The sequence below is a fragment of the Delphinus delphis genome, chromosome 1 (genome assembly GCF_949987515.2).
Source record: "Delphinus delphis chromosome 1, mDelDel1.2, whole genome shotgun sequence".
Lineage (NCBI taxonomy): Eukaryota > Metazoa > Chordata > Mammalia > Artiodactyla > Delphinidae > Delphinus > Delphinus delphis.
Genome location: NC_082683.1, coordinates 95,487,059 through 95,504,161, shown reverse-complemented (window position 1 = coordinate 95,504,161; position 17,103 = coordinate 95,487,059). Strand labels below are relative to the sequence as shown.

Sequence of the window (17,103 nt, the reverse complement as noted above, 5' to 3'; positions counted from 1 at the left end):
GGCAGGCGGACTCTCAACCACTGCGCCACCGGGGAAGCCCTGGAAGAATTTTTATAAAGGCATTTTCTTCCATAATATTTGAGTGAATCCCTTTTCCCCGTTAACTATAGGTGTTAAAAATTAATATAATAGTAAGCCATCACCTAAATATGAGAGTTTTTCTCTGATTTGTTATCAAACAGCCGGTGGTTTCCTGATATTCTCGTAAATGTTGATCCTCTCTCATGATCTTTCTCTAATTGTGGTTTCAGGTTCTCCACAGACGAGGGTCAGTGCTGGCAAACCTACATATTTACCAGGGAGCCTATCTACTTTACTGGCCTGGCTTCAGAACCTGGAGCTAGGTCCATGAACATCAGCATCTGGGGTTTCACAGAATCTTTCCTGACTCGCCAGTGGGTCTCCTACACCATCGATTTTAAAGATATCCTTGAAAGGAACTGTGAGTGTCTCCTTTGAACTTTTCTACCAGAAACTTGTGAGCCCATTTCCCTAAATAACCGATTCAGTTTAATTTCTTCTAGCTGGAATAAGAAAATCATGTGTGTGAAAGAGGACTGAAGGATGTTCCATGTGGGTGAGCAGGCAAAGGGATGGTACCAGAAAAGCACTTCCCTCTTTGGATTAGCACTGTCCAAGAGAAATAAAATGAGAGCCACGTATATAATTTAAATTATTCTATCAACTAGCTACATTATAAAAGTAAAAGAGGCAAAATTTATTTTAATAATATAGTTATTTCAGTATGTCCAAAATATCATTTTAACATGTAAGCAATGTTTTTAAATTATTAATGAAACATTTTACATTCTTTTTTTAAGGTATTTTAATTTTTTTATTGGAGTACAGTTGATTTACAATGTTGTGTTAGTTTCTGCTGTACAGCAAAGTGAATCAGTTTTATACACATACATATGTCCACTCTTTTCTAGATTCTTTTCCCATATAGGTCAATACAGAGTATTGAGTAGAGTTCCCTGTGCTATACCGTAGGTCCTTATTAGTTATCTATTGTATATATAGTAGTATGTATATGTCAATCCCAATCTCCCAGTTTATCCCTCTCCCCCTTTCTGCCCTGGTAACCATAAGTTTGTTTTCTACATCTGTGACTCTATTTCTGTTTTGTAAATAAGTTCATTTGTACCTTTTTTTTAGATTCCACATACAAGCAATATCATATGATATTTGTTTTTCTCTGTCTGACTTACTTCACTTAGTACGATAATCTCTAGGTCCATCCATGTTGCTGCAAATCGCATTATTTCATTCTTTTTATGGCTGAATGATATTCCATTGTATATATGTACCACATCTTCTTTACCCATTCCTAAATGTCGATGGACATTTAGGTTGCTTCCATGTCTTGGCTATTGTAAACAGTGCTGCAATGAACATTGGGGTGCATGTATCTTTTTGGATTATGGTTTTCTCTGGATATCTGCCCAGGAGTGGGATTGCTGGATCATATGGTAGTTCTATTTTTAGTTTTTTAAGGAACCTCCATACTGTTCTCCATAGTGGCTGTACCAATTTACATTCCCACCAACAGTGTAGGAGGGTTCCCTTTTCTCCACACCCTCTCCAGCATTTATTATTTGTAGACTTTTTGGCGATGGCCAGTCTGACCGGTGTGAGGCGATACCTCATTGTAGTTTTGATTTGCATTTCTCTGATAATTTGTGATGTTGAGCATCTTTTCATGTGCTTTTTGGCCATCTGTTACGTTCTTTTTCTTCTAACTAGGGCCTCAAAATCCAGTGCATATTCTACACTCACCCTTATGGTAAATCTCAATTCCGACTAGCCACATGTGGACATCTAGGAGAGTATAGTTTTGTACTTTAGATCTCTGTAGCATTTTCTGAGAGTTTTTTCTGCTTGTAAGGATAATGCATGTTTTTGTTTGTCTAAAATTATTTCATAACACTTCAAGGTTTTTCACACTTGATTACAGCAGAACTGTAGAGGAAAGTATGTTACAAAGACCATCTAACTGACTGTGTCACTTATCAAAATGTTGAAGTGAGGAAGTTTTCATGCAAAGAGTTTGGCTTGACCATTTCAGAATGCTGTGACTTCAAACTGGAAGGCATGTTAAAGGCCCAGAAAATGGCTTCAGAGAAGTTAAAATATTCATTGCAAGGTGTTCCTAAAGAATGACAAGCATATCTGGCATAATATGATAGAAGACTTAAGTTTCGAGAAGCTCTGGTTAAATTTGGTCCTGACTGTTATTAGGCTGTGTTGGGGGCCCGTTTCCTCAGCATGTTACTTTAGTGAGTCCTGCAAGAAGCAGAAGCACTCAGTTTGGACCTTACTTTTCTACAAGATGTTTCAATGATTTAAAATCGGAGAGTCATTATAATCTAAATTCACTAAATAGGCTGTAAAGGAGCTGGCTTATGAGTTTTCCCCTCAGCAGGCAGCTCTACAGTTATCCCTGAAGTTTAACATCATTAAAAGATTTGTTAAGCCCCTGCTCTTTTTTAAAAATTTTTATTTATTTATTTTATATTCATTTTTGGCTGTGTTGGGTCTTCGTTTCTGTGCGAGGGCTTTCACCAGTTGGCGGCGAGTGGGGGCCACTCTTCATCGCGGTGCGCGGGCCTCTCACTGTCGCGGCCTCTCCCGTTGCGGAGCACAGGCTCAGTGGTTGAGGCTCACGGGCCCAGCTGCTCCGCGGCATGTGGGATCTTCCCGGACCGGGACACGAACCCGTGTCCCCTGCATTGGCAGGCGGACTCTCAACCACTGCGCCACCAGGGAAGCCCCAGCCCCTGCTCTTTAACAGGCCCTGTTCTGGTCTTCACATCCCAAAAGATAAAAACCTAATCCACAGTCTTTAGGCCACAGCCTTTGAGTCATTTTTCCATGAGTGGATGATATGACACACTAAGCCAGGTTGACTGTCATCACGGTCTTCATTTGAAAGCCAGTCTACAAGAGTTAAAAGCCTAGAAAGTATGTTTCCCCTTTCGTTTGAAGCAAACTAACCCACAGTGAAATTAAACCCATGCTTTTGGCTAATTGGTGTCTTGTCCTAAAGGCAAGCATCTGGTTGCTTACCTGACAGCTCCTGCTGACCAAGGGCACAGGTGTGCAAGACTTAAAGACAGAAGCTTCTCAGTCTGGAAGGAACCTTAGAGGTTCTCCATCCAGCTCCCCACTTCAAAAATAAGGTTTTTCCTAGAACTCAAATGGGTCGTGAGATGCAAAGACTCCTCCCTTGGCATGAAGAAAAGCCCATTGCTGGTAGGCTCCCACTAATGTTAACTTTCATTTACAATTCCAAAGTGAAGCAATAGGTTGAGTCAAACATCCCTACTTTTCCTCTCCTCGTCTTCCTATTGCCTGGCAGCTGCCTCACATGGGTGGGTTCTGTCCCATGCAGTTTCCTGAACAGCCTGTCTTTCTTTTAGGTGAAGAGAAGGACTATACCATATGGCTGGCTCACTCCACAGACCCTGGAGATTATGGAGATGGCTGCATTTTAGGCTATAAAGAACAGTACCTACGGCTACGCAAGTCTTCCGTCTGTCAGAATGGTCGGGACTATGTTGTGACCAAGCAGCCGTCCGTCTGTCCCTGCTCCCTGGAGGACTTCCTCTGGTATCAGCATCCCTCAGATCCCTATCAGCCATTTCCCGTGCTGGAGGAGGCAAAAGACAGTTCAGAAATCTTTAAATCCTTTTCTTTCCCTTCTTCCTCAAGAGTGGAGTACTGTTGCTTCTTATTAAGGAAATTGAGGCACAGAGAAAGGGAACCAGAGTTGTTAATAATTAGACAGATAACATTGCATCAGTTACTTATTGGCCAGAACCAGCAACAACCCCTGGACATCCTGACTTGGCAGTGGTGGGAAGGAGAGAGGTACATAAGGAGGATGAGAATTAAAAAAGAGAGAGAGAGAAGATGATAGGACAGAAACACCAAGAAAAGTGGTACAGGAGCTCAGAGGAAACTGGACTTTAGCAAGCAGCCTGACAGCCTGGGTGTAGCAGGTAGGGTACTAGGTTTGGGGTCGTCTGCAGGACTGAAGGCGGAAAGAGTGTGGATCTGTCCCAAGAGAGGAGGTGACATCAGTATGTATGGTCTGTATGTCCCATCAAGGCTTAGAAGCCATCAAGGTGAACTCCCTAGAGTTCAGGACCATCCAGGCTTAAGGGTTAGTTTCTTGGCTGGCACAGGGTTAGTTGATTTTACAAGGGCGAGGGAGTCCCTAGGTAGCCTAAGCAAGGTAACTTAGGGCAAATAAGAGGAACTGCTTCACATCACAGGTACTAATCTTATGGAACTTGTTACCTGCAAAAGATACTGACAGGAGGTAGAAGTGGATTTGGAAAAGAAGGCAGGCAGATAGCAGTCCTGTCCTCCCACAATGTATTCTCCTGAACTGCAGGTGACAGAGAATGCAGGACTGAGCAAACGCAGCCTGACCCAGTGTGTTTCCTCCTGCATGGCTCATAATCTGTGGAATGGCCAGGGGTCTTCCCTTCTCTATTTCCGCAGGGGAAAATATCACTCAGATCACTTTGATGTTGTAATAGGGCTAGAGCTTATTCATACTGTCAAACTCTGAAGGGCTGTCTCCCATCCTTAACTGCACACAGGGTGGCTCTCGGTCACCTGAGCTTCTGCTATTTTCCAAACATGTTGTGCAGCTCCATGCCACTGTGCATGCTGCTGCTTCTTCCTGGAAGTCTTTCCCTGCTTGACCCCAAGCCTGGTGAATTCCTACTTAGCCTTTAATACTTAGCTCAGATACCGCCTTCTTAAAGCCTTCCCCAGATTTTCCTCATCTAGGCTCCTAATACAGCACTTACCATATTTTAATTTTTGTGTGTAGATTTGCTTCCACCATTAAACTCCAGACTCTTTGAGTGCATATTGTATTTGATAATCACATAGTCATAATGATAGCCGCTGACGTTTTTTAGCAGTACGTCTGTTTACACTTCCCCTCAGCAGCCCTGTGAGAGAGGTACTCTGGTTATTTCCATTTCTCAAAGGGAGAATTTGCCATCACGTGGCAGAGCTGCGATGTGAACCTGGCCATTCAGCTCCAGAGCCTGCCCACTGTACCCCATGTGCTTGAGAAATGTGTACTTTGTGAGTGGGAAGGGTATGGTCCCTGAAATTTTGGATTGAACACATAAAATTTTTGCCAGAAATTTCTCCTTGCTATTGGAGGTGTGGTGTCTTCTGTATCTTTTGTTCTCTCTACCCTCTCCCTTAAATATTTGTCAGAAAGCCTTGAAGTACAAGCAGCATCTATATATTCACCAAATATTCACTGAATATTTTCTATGCACAGGGCAGTGCAAAGTGATAACAGGAAGTTTATTATAGACTCTCCTGGTAAGATGCACATAATAATGTTTGAAACAGAAGGTGGGATCCTTGGGGATTTAGAAAAGGGAGAGACTATTCCATCCAGAGCTGAAAGGAGGTAAGTGGGTCAAAGAAGGCTTTGTAGAGGAGGTGGCATTTGGGCTGAGCCCTGACGAGCCGTAGGATTTGACCATGCACATCTGGGAAGAAGCAGGTCGTTAAAGCCCGTGGACTGATGTGGGCTTAGACCACCCCAACAGCGTGATCAGGAAGGGTGTGCTGGAAGATAGGCTATGAGGGGAAGTTACAGTAGTCACGATGAAGTGAGTGGGTCCAGATGGGGGTGCTCAGGCTGTTTCCAACTTAGATGGTGGGAAGGAAGGTAGTGTCCTGGACAAACGGAGGAAATGACCGGAGGGACTGGCATGAAGGAGGAAACGCGATGTATTTTGAATGTTTTGTTTATTTGAGGTTCTGTCAGCAGATTTAGATGGCAGTGTCCAGCAGGTATTTGGAAATGTAGGATTAGAGCTCAAGAGAGGTAAAACCTAGAAGTTTTAGTTGCAACAAATAGTTAAGCTCATGAAGGGGGAGTAAGAGAATGAATTATAGGATCTTGGAGAACATCTGCACTTACGGGTTAGGAAGAGAGCAGAGCAAGCAGTGACCAAAGAAACAGACGAGTGCCGCTCTCAGGGCCTCAGTGGGTGGGGCACAGCATTGTGGCAAGTGCCCCAGAATAGGTGATCAGAGTGAACGAGACAGAGAGAGCCCCCTAGGTTGGATGACTGGTGAGCCCTGGGGGGCCACAGACATTCATTTTCAAGGTTGCAGAAGGGGGCCGAAGCCCAAATGCATAGAATAAAAAGTAAATGAGTACAACAGAACAGGGAAAAAATATTTTTTAAGAAATCTGGCCAGTAAAGGAGAGGATGGTGAAGGAAGAGGACAGGTTCAGGCTAAGGAGAAGCCTCCAGGTGAGTGGGACTAGTGGTCACTGCCACACTGTCCATGGAACGAGCCCCCGCCCAGGGGCATTAGGAAGGATGGGGCCGAGGCCACTCGTGTCATTTCTTTGGGGAAAGCAGAGAAAGAGCAGATGGGTGGCGCTATGGAGAGATGGGATAGAATGGAGGGCAAGAACAGGCATTCACATTGGTGGCAGGGACCATCTAAGAAACTAAGAGGGACACGGAAGTGGGGAAGGCAGGAAAGGTTTAACATACCCGCCATGGGTAGAACATGGGTAAATGAGTTATTTGGAGAGAAATAAAAGAGTTGCTGAGTGTCCCAGAGTTTAGATCTGTTGCTGATGTACTATTTCTCTGTGTCTTAGTCACGTGAGTCCCCACCCCCTGCAGGCTGCCCTCCTTCCCTTCCCGGAGCCTGAGCTGTCTGTGTGGGACTCCTAGCTATTGAGTCTGAAGCCCAATCCATAAGCTATTTTCCCTTAGTTCAGCCCTCCCCATGTGCTTTTTTTTCCTAAACAGACCTCTTTATATGTCACAGGCTTCCTTAGCTTCTTTCTGGCAACCCAAGACTGGAATATTGACCATCCACTGCCCCATATAAAGCCTTCATTGCTAGTCGCTTCCTGTCTTTCAGCAACTTTGAAAGATACCTTATTTGCTGATTCTTACAGTGATTTTGGCTACTTCCGTCCAGAAAATGACTCCAAGTGTGTGGAACAGCCAGAACTCAAGGGCCACGACCTAGAGTTTTGTTTGTACGGGAGAGAAGAGCACCTGACGACAAATGGGTGAGATGCCTGCTTCTCCCGTATCGGGACTGAGTCTCCACTGTGCAGAGTGAAAGCTGCGTCTCTCCGCATAGTTCTGAGCAGTAGTCGAGAGCACTCTAGAAAAATACTGTCTACTAAAACTTTCTGTGATGGGGGAAATGTTCTGTAACCTGCTGTGTCTGATGCGGTCGCCACTAGCCCTTTGTGGCTGTTGACACTAGTGTGAGTGAGGAACTGAAGTAATTTTAATTAATTTAAGTGTAAATAGCCACCACAGTAGAGAGCGCTGCTCTAGAGGAGGCTCACTGCCTCCTTCCCTGATAAACACTCCCCTCCCCTGTGGTTTATGTACCGCGTGTTGACTGCATTCCCTGGTCACAGTTCTTTGACACAGTCTCTTAAGGCAGAAAGGTGGCATGACCCTGCAGCAAGGCAAGGGATGTGTGGTCTGTCCAAGGACTGAAACTACACAGAATATCCCCAAAACATCCCTGCAGATCTCCCCCAAGGCCTGAAAGATGGTGTAATGACCAGAAGTTTTTCTGCAACTTCTAAAATCTTGTCTTCAGGAAGTAAGCAAGAATCCAGAAGTACATCCTTGTATTCTGTTAACAAATTTTCTCTGCCTCTCAGGTACCGGAAAATTCCAGGAGACAGATGCGAGGGCGGAGTGAATCCTGCTCGAGAAGTGAAAGACTTGAAAAAGAAGTGCACAAGCAACTTTCTGAGTCCAGAAAAGCAGGTATGTTAAAGTAGATCTGGTTTAGGTACAAGTGGGGTTTCACGTTCTGCCAGGAATAGTCAAAGTTACAGTGTCAAGAACTCTGTTACTGAGTACAAGTGGCCAGACTACTTCTGTCAGGCTTCCCTTCGTACAGGAAACTGTCAGGATGAGGGATGGTCACATAACCCAACGCTAAGCTCATCTACCGAAAACGTTTTTGTTGGGGAAAAAAAAATGGTATTCAGTAAAGTTTTTCCAAGTCCTAGATGCATACGGTTGAGGAAATTTCTGAGGCTCAGAGTCATTTAGGAAAAAGACTCAAGAAGTTTGGCTGTAAAGGGCTGGAGTTTTACACATGTGGAAGGGAGGGCACTGGACCATAGGTAGGGTGGATCTCTTTGCCGAGTCATGTCAAGTGTGTTCAGAATGAAAAACTGAACTATGGTAATAAGGGGCTGGTTTTGATTTAGAAGCAAGTTTTAGGGCTGATTACAGTTCTGTAGCACTGAACTATCTGGCTGGAATATGGGGATATGGTAAAGAGGAAACCTCTTGATAAAGAAGCACTGGCCCAGCAGTGAGACTTGGGGCAGTAAACTGTGGGCCCCAGGTTCCTAATCTGGAAATTGAGAGGTGGACAATCTGCAGTTCCCTCCTATCTAACCTTCTAAGGGATGAGGGCCTGACAAGGGGTGGGATTAAGAAGGCAGTGGGAGAAAAATGTGTGGGTGTGTGTACTTGTCGGGGGCAAGTTCCTCCTTCTCTGCATCCCCGCCCTGCACTCCTGGTGGCTGTCCTCAGAGTGTTTGTGTGTGTGATTGCACAGGACTACCGCCCACAGGGACACAACTTGTCCCAGAATCCAGCTCCGCCTCCTCTTGGATACATTGAAAACACACACACCCTATCTCCCACCCAAAAGCAGGTAGGTCACACTCAAACAATGATACGGAAAGCTTATTTGTAAAAACATACAACAACTTAAGTAAAAGATAAATCTCGGTGTCATAGGATGGCTTGCCTAACATAACATTGGCACAGCTCCTTTCCAGGTAATTGGCCCTGTTTTAGATTCATTCAGCCCACTTATTATCATAGTCTCCCTTTCCTGCTTCACCCTTAAAAGCTCCAAGACTTATAAACAGTGGTAGTGGGGAACAGTCACAATTACCATTTGATCTAGGTAGTTGCTACGACTTCCAGTGTAACTTTGACATGGAAGCCACTGAGTTTGCACCATTCTGACAGCTTTAAGGCAGTTGAAGTTCTGGTCACCCTCTGCCAGCTGTGATATTCTCCTGGTAGCACTGAGATGGTTCATCTTGGGGGCGGGGGTTGGGAAAGTATCATCATTAGGTGCCTAGAGACTGCAGATCATTCAACAGAGAAATAGGGGAATGAGCAGCCTCTTTGAATTCTGTCTGAGAATATGCACACCCAAAATTGTTTGTGTTTGTGTTTTAATTTATCAAGAATTCCAAGTCAAATTCTGTTCCGATTATCCTGGCTACTGTGGGATTGATGCTGGTCACAGTCGTAGCAGGAGTGCTCATTGTGAAGAAGTACGTCTGTGGGGGAAGGTAAGGAACAGAAATCAATCAAACCAGAAAGTCCACCGAGGGCAGACGGTTGAGTCAGCCCCTGGCAAAAACTAACTAGTTGAAGTGATGTTACTGAAACATCAGGCCCAAATCTTTCCTTACATTTTCCATATGCCAGGTACGGGCTGTGCTTCCTATATGTGTGACTCATTCTGCAAGTGTGTAAAACTTGGAAAATCCACCGTCCTATAAGAAATGCACCCCTCCTCCCCATGTGAGAGTTGACGGTGGTTTCCACCCACAGGTTCCTGGTGCATCGATACTCTGTGCTCCAGCAGCATGCGGAGGCCAACGGTGTGGATGGTGTGGATGCTTTGGACACAACCTCCCACACTCATAAAAGTGGTTATCATGATGACTCAGATGAGGTGAGACTATTTCTTCTTGAGGGGTGGTCCAGAAATTTTTAAAAAGGGTGATCTTTGGGCTTCCCTGATGGTGCAGTGGTTGGGAGTCCGCCTGCCGATGCAGGGGACACGGGTTCGTCCCCCGGTCCGGGAAGATCCCACATGCTGCGGAGCGGCTGGGCCCGTGAGCCGTGGCCGCTGAGCCTGCGCATCCAGAGCCTGTGCTCCGCAGCGGGAGAGGCCACAACAGTGAGAGGCCCGCGTACCGCCAAAAAAAAAAAAAAAAAAAAAAAAAAGAGTGATCTTTTCTTACTCATGATCAAGATAATGATTGAAGCAAAGGAGGGTATAAGCTAGAAGCAGCAATTTAATGACTGTAAGACTTGGCCAGCCCAGAAACTAGGTAATGGCTTTCAAAATAGGGATTTTTTTGGTCTGTAAATAATATGGCCTATGTCTTTCTTTTCAGGACCTCCTGGAATAGCTCCTCAAAGGAGCTGGGACTGAGCACAGATGATGGAACCGCAGTACCTCTTACACTCCCTGTGGCTCCGACTTGGGGAAATAAATTTCCCATTGCGAGGGACCCAGCTCTGTTTCTGCTGCTTCCATCAAAGCCAAAAGGACCTACACTAAAGAAATGGGGGGTGGGGACCCTAAACACTCTTACAATTGGCCCTGAGAAGAGAGGGAAAATTTTTAATTCTTTAACTTTTCATTTCAAGTTCTGTCTTTTTGCAAGGTACGGGCCCTTTTCGGTTTTGTTTTTGTTTTTTAAGGGAAATGAAATGGAATTGAAGGGAACTTTTCACTAACCCCACTGTTGCATGTTTTGCATGGCGCCTGCCCCAGGGCACCTGCCAGCTTCAGCATCAACTCTCACAAAGCACTTGGTGCCGTCCCTGGGCTGTGCTGGCAACACGAAGCAGCCGCAGAGATGAGCACAGAGGCTGCGATGACTGGCACAGCCTGGGCAGCCTTTCTCCATCTGGGGACAGCCCCGCTCCAAGAACACTGCACACCAGCTCCTCACACAGATCCCTGCTTTTTGTTGTTGTTGTTGTTGTTTTTTCAGGGACCATAGGCCACAGTGATTTTTCTTTTCCCCTGTTTAATTAGGCAATACCCTCATTAATTGCCCTTTGGCAACTAACTTACATGTGCTTCCAAGACACTAAATCAGGAAAACTTAAAGGGTAATATTTTTAATTTGGGGCAGGAAAAAGGGAGCAGCAGAGAATTGACTAGATTTAGCACCTATTAAAGGAGAAACTCTTGCTTCTTCCGAGATCTTTCAAGCCATGCTTTGTGTGTGTGCCAGTGGACTTGCTCAAGGTCTGGGTTCAGGCTTGCCCGGGCTGTGTGCCCAGGCTGAGCGAGCTCTTCACTGGAGTGGCTGGTGGCATGGGCCGTGCAGCCCCTGAGGATGGCACGTCACAGTCTTCTGCGTCCCCTCCTGCCTGCTGTGCTGGCTCCTTGGTGAATCATTAGAATGGCTGCTTATTTGCTTCCTCTTAGGTTGCTGCTCTGCAAGGAGCCATGACTAGACATGTTTTCAGATTTAGGCTTTTTTAAAAAAATCAGAATTTTATTACCAGACTCTCCTCCTCTGCCCTTTTTCCCAGCTTTGCCAAGTAATTTGTTGGCATGAAACTTTTGGCTGAACCAACTGAAAAACACACTTCTAGTGTAGATGATGTTTCGTGTGATACATTAAGTTCGTATTTTAAATTTAAAAAAATTTTCCTTTTGACATTTTTAAAAATGAGATAAATTAGAAAATGTAGCAAGATGGATTTTGGGGTGGCCATATAGTGATGGAAAGCTGCAATCGTTAGTTTTAATACCGCTTGACTATTTGCTATACCGGAATATAGTAGCACGTTTTCAGTCTTAGCATACCTACTGTGCCGGTCACAGTTTCTCCCAATAATTATGATTGGGACATTCTTTGATAAACTGCCGTTTTGTTGCTAGTTCACTTTATGGCTAGAAAGTCAGGAAAAAGTAAATGTGCCAAATTAACTGTTGTCAGAATGCGTGAGCAGATGGCTGAGTTCTCTCCTCACCAGAATGGATTCACAGCCGCAGGGAAAGTGGGGGAGGGAATGGATGGAGAATTCTAGAGACTTTGAAACTGCAGTAAACTTAAATGAGTCAGGGAGCTATAAAGTTAGGGCAGTTTTTGTAAAGAGAGTTAATACTTGTTAGAGCCAGAGAACACTAGTCTTTTAGGAAAAGCTCATTCCTTTTACAAGGTTTTTAAATTAAAAGTAATTCCAAAGATATACCAGCTCACAAATGATTAAGTATCGGCTTTTGTCCCCGGTCGCCCTCACCTCCTGCCCAAAATGAATTTGATGTCCAGAAAAGACCTACTTAAACCATACACCTCTTCTCCCCACATATACCCGCTCGGGTAGGTGTGCTGATACATGGTAATTCTCTGATTAGTTTTAAGATAGGAAAGTTAATATTCTTCTCTAACTGTATAAGATTAGGGCTCTTTGCCTATAATGATATTTCTATAGAACTTGGCAGTTTTCACAGCACTTTTTCTCTTGCATTATGTAATTTGAACCTTACAACATTCTCGTGAGATTTTAAAAAAAAAAGGCGGGGGTTGTAATCCCCATTAGAGATAGAGCTGAGGTACAAAAACGGAGCAAGTCGCCAGGGTCCCTGTGTGTTACGAGCACCGCCAGTGGTTGTCTTCAGATCTCGTATATGTTTTGATGCGCGCCAGTGCTGAGCACCTGGAGAGGGCTGCTCTCTTATAGATGACTTGCTATTCTTTAGGATGCGGATCAGTGACATTTCTTGCAGAGCAGTATTTAGCTCTTTTTTGCCACCTTGGTAAACAGAAGAGTTTATTCTCCTGTTGTTCATGGTTGAAAACAAAAGTAATGGTAATTTTGAATATGTGTTTAGAAACCGCCCCTCACCTTGTTGAGGGTCACTGTTGAAGAGTGCAGGAATGGAATCTCCATTGATGAGGCACCCTCTTTATTCTTCTTGTCCTCCCACCACTGGCTGGCTAGCGAGCTCAGTTGGTTTGAGGACTGCTAACAAGCCTGGCTAGTTAGCCTTCTGGGTCAGCCTGCACTCACACAAGTGTATGCCCTCAGCCAGACAGGAAAACGGCCTAAATCCATGACAGCTTCTAAGAAAAGAAGATTTCCAATTTGTCCTATCGATGTTAGGTTAGGAGAATTATCTTTGAAAGTAAAGTTGTGTAAAGTCTCAGGCTTGATAGCAAAAGATTATTTCAACAATAGAAGTTAGCACTGTAAGGTAGGTTGGACATATTAGACCGTGCAAAGTGACCTGAGCTCTAAAATCCAGGCGGAGAACTCATCATCCTTCGTGCTCTGTGGACAGGTGTCTTGGACGTAAGGGGGCTCTTGGTTTTTAGTGAGACCAGAGACCAGGGATGCATACACCTAGGCTGTTCATTGAATGGGAATGCCCCTTAGAAGAATGAAAGCGTTTGGAGGATTGTGGCAGTTCTAGGCTGGGCTTAAGAGATTCAACAGATTAGCTGTAACTAAAACTTAGAATTTGCTGTCTGCCTCTGAATAGGCTTTCCAGTGTGCGTCTCTGTAATTCTTAGGTTTGCCTCTGGGCCTCTACATGCCCAAGCTGGCCTTTCATCCCTGACAGATAAGTAATGAACTGGCCACCGCTGGCTCTGTAAACCATTGCTGGTTCTCCCATGGCCTTCATCACGGTACAAGGATAGAGAGAGGAGTACAGGGCAGTTCACATCCACCCCAGGTGGCAGGACTGTCGTGACTTGAGTCATTTCTTTATTTTCTAGGCAAATGATTCAGGTAGAGAGATTCTCTCTTTCCTTTTCGGAGAGCTTTAAAGAGCCCTGCTCCTGTATGCAATGGCTTAGAGCTCGCCCTGCTCATTTTTGGTACCACCCCCTTGCCTCACATGAAGCCCAGATACTTGGAACTGCTAAAATAGGAAGAGATTCAGCTTTTCAACTTTGCTACTACCTTCCCTCAAGCAGGAAGATTAACATGGACTTACATGTCCTTTGGACAAAAACCAAAGTTTAAGATTTGCCACATGATGGAGTGATAGGGAGGGCCAGACTTTCAGCACTGGCACTCAGCAGGTGCCAGACTTTCTGTTCCATCTGCCACTGATCCGCCCAGCTCAGGCAGCTCTGGCAGTGCTGTCCTGCCCTAGCAGAGCCCAGGCCTCACCCTCATGGAGGATGATTAAAATAGCAGGAACATGTTGATTTCTTGGCTACTTTGCATTATAACAATAAGAATCAGAACATTAATTAGAAATTGTCTTCAACAACTTAACTGTACGCATTTTTTCACACTGGTACATTTTTAAGCGTCCTTGTTTATATAGGATAACTTAAACTAATCTGTACCTTTCTATATATATATGTGTGTGTGTACATATATACATGTATAAACTGTATAGTGTACATGTTAATGATTTATTGATATGTCCCAAGTCTTTAATGCAGTTCTCATCCTCCGCATGCCCTCAGTTTGTGGTCGGGTGACTTAAATGTTCCTGGTGGTTCTGCCCACCTCCTGTGTTTGGACGTCTAGGGAGGAGGGGTTTGATGGCACCCTCCTTATCCTCGTGCACAGAAATGCTCAGGGTCCCCGTGTGCCTGTTGTCCAGCCCTGTCTTGTCTCTTGTTCCCTATCAGCATGTGGTCCCTCCTTGCTCTGTAACTTCTCTGCCTCCACCCCAAGCTGTCGGTACAAAAGTGTAAAGCAGTATTAAGATCGTTACTGCATGTATGCTAAAAACCCAAGTTTTCTGTTCCCTTGGGACAGAAAATTGCATGTGAGGTGGGATAATCAAGTTTCAATGACCAATGTCGGTTACACAAAAAAGCCAGACCCTAGAATAAAATTCCACAAAATGGAAATAAAACTCAAATTTCTTTAGCATTATGTAAATAAATCTGGGTGTGTTTAACTTTGTACTGGTAATTTTCTGTATATTTGCAATATTTGGGTTAGAAATAAAACAGACTGGACTTTGTTACCTGACCTACTAAAATGACTAAGCTACAGTTTGTTAATATGAAAGCTTTTCCAGTTTTCTAGCTTCAAAAATCAAACTCCAGCAACCAGAGAATAAGTCAGTTAAAGAGCCAGGACTATTCATTTATAGCATGTAAGGTATTAGGTAATTTATAGGAAAAACTACTCACCTGTTTCTGCTTTATGCTCACAAAGATCTGCCTCCCATGGGTATTTGTAAAAGCCGCTTTCTTGTTCTTACTCCGGGAAAGTGTAGCTGAGCCACCCCGTACAGCTTCTCCGTTTCAACCGCTACACTCTTCCTTCTGCACGCAGCGGCATGTCATTACTCTCTTGAATTCCATGTTCTTCTAGCAGGTTGATAAGTAACACCAAGGAGTTTACCTTCCACACCTTTCCATCTGCCCCTCTTAACGTTTCTCCTGCTGCACTTACTCGTAGTCCTTCCTGACCCATTTCATTTAAGGACCTTCAAAGAGTTGCAACTTTCCTCCTCCAAAATATTTCTTTTAGGGGAGGTTCCTGCCCACCCCCACTGAGCCTTTAGCCAAGCCTCACGACTGCTCAGCCTTCCGTCCTGGCGGGTATTTCCATTTAATGCTTGCTCTGGCGTCGTGGTCTAAAGATGACCAGGCAGAGACCTTGCTCTTGAGGAGCCCATGTCTGCTGGAAGAGCCCTCCCCCAGGAGGTTATCCAAGGTGGTTTATTTTCTGGAATTCTATCTAACATAGTGTTCTAAGACTTCCTGCAACAGAATCAGTAGGTTTTTTTTAAAATGCATATCCCACTTAGACCTATTAAATTAGCCTTTCCAATGGATAAGACCCTAGGAGTCTGCCTTTTTTATTTGATTCTTCAGTTGCAACAAGGAGCTAAGACCAAAAGCCTGGGCCAATCTCCTCATCAAAGCATGGATTAAGTGGGGTATAAGAGGGGGTGTTTGGAGTCCCCTGGTGTACTGTCTGGACTCGTAAGGGCTTTGGCTGGGTCAGACGAGAGAAATAGGTCAAAGAGGCCTTTACACAAATCCTGACATGACACAGCGCAGCCTCTCACCACCAGCCTGAGGTCAAGCTCCACAGTTACCCTCTTCAGTCATCCGAGCTCCTGATAAACAGCTTCCTGGGCACCAGCTGTGTCTACAGGTTGTCCTAGCCCTCGGTCCCTATACAGGTTGCAAAGATGAGTTCTGGGCTTCTGTCCCACACCCCAAGATAGTAACAGGCTCCCAGGATCCTAATGACTGCCCCCAATTTGACGGCTAAAGGGGAGAAATGAGTAAGGAGCTCATTCATTCAACCATACTCATTTGTTTCCATAAAAAATAAAGGAGAGGAGGGGAAGGGGGGAATGTGGGAACTCTACTTTCCACTCAACTTTGCTGTGAACCTAAAACTGCTCTTTAAGCCTAAAGAAAAAAAATATATATATATATATATATATTCACAGAGGGGATGCCAGCTTCTGGAGATGAGAAAGTCGAGTATGATAGGAAACCAGATTGATTGGATGGAGTGCATAGAACATATAAATGATGGTCTGGTGAGCCTAGAGATCACATAGGACCGTTAGTATGTAACACCTACTGTGCTCTGGCCACTTTCATATACTTTTACCATTTTATCTTCAACACAATTGTGGCATTATCATCCCTTGTTTCATGGACCAGGGACCTGAGGTTCAGAGTAAGTGGTTTTCCCAGGGTCACCTAGCAAATGAGTGAGTAGTAGAGCCCAGAGTCACACTCAAGTCCTCTAACCTTATGCTCCTGGCTCTCCCCTCCATCACTGCTGCCTCTCACTTAATTTGTACTTTATCTCATAGGCAAGGGAGCTTTGAAAGGGACAAGTGCTGGCCCAACCTAAAAATAGCTTACATTTATCGAGCACTTAGTCGGCTACACTCTGCTAAGCACTTTACCCAGATTACCTTTGAATCCTCACAGCAACCCTATGGCTGTTATCTCCACTTCACAGATGAGGAAACAGACCTGAGAGAGACTGTGATGTGTGGTTACAAGTCACACAGCCAATTGGTGATGGAGCCAAAGTGAGCCGGGGGGTCTGGCTCCAGTGTGCAGACCCTGCCCTGCACTGCCACGGGGGGAGTGGAGAGGATGGGGCCGCCCCCATAAAGGCTGAGCTGGCGAGACTTTACAACTCAGCGAATGTGGGAGCAGAGAGGGAGAGACCACCTAAAGGTGTGCCTGTGAATCAGCTAATCCTGGGGCCCCTTCCTTGGACCTCGACACCCTTGGATGAGCTGGAGGTCAGGAGCCGAGATGTCACCCAATCCTCCTGCCAGAAGCCAGAGGCCCCA

At 44.8% G+C, this 17,103-nt stretch overlaps 1 protein-coding gene across 4 annotated transcripts in view; it reads left to right on the top strand.

The window, feature by feature from the left end:
• Positions 1 to 15,591, top strand: part of SORT1 (sortilin 1) — a 74,355-nt gene extending 58,764 nt beyond the window's left edge. For 2 of the 4 annotated variants that reach the window (XM_060026670.1, XM_060026679.1), the window contains exons 14-21: positions 252 to 442; positions 3,423 to 3,612; positions 6,977 to 7,093; positions 7,709 to 7,817; positions 8,626 to 8,724; positions 9,273 to 9,379; positions 9,645 to 9,768; positions 10,217 to 15,591. In XM_060026670.1, the coding sequence (XP_059882653.1) occupies positions 252 to 442; positions 3,423 to 3,612; positions 6,977 to 7,093; positions 7,709 to 7,817; positions 8,626 to 8,724; positions 9,273 to 9,379; positions 9,645 to 9,768; positions 10,217 to 10,231 (952 nt within the window). In that variant the 3' untranslated portion in view covers positions 10,232 to 15,591. The remainder of the gene's footprint in view (positions 1 to 251; positions 443 to 3,422; positions 3,613 to 6,976; positions 7,094 to 7,708; positions 7,818 to 8,625; positions 8,725 to 9,272; positions 9,380 to 9,644; positions 9,769 to 10,216) is intronic. The other 2 variants (XM_060026697.1, XM_060026688.1) reach the window with 1 other exon arrangement.
• Positions 15,592 to 17,103: the final 1,512 nt, after the last annotated feature.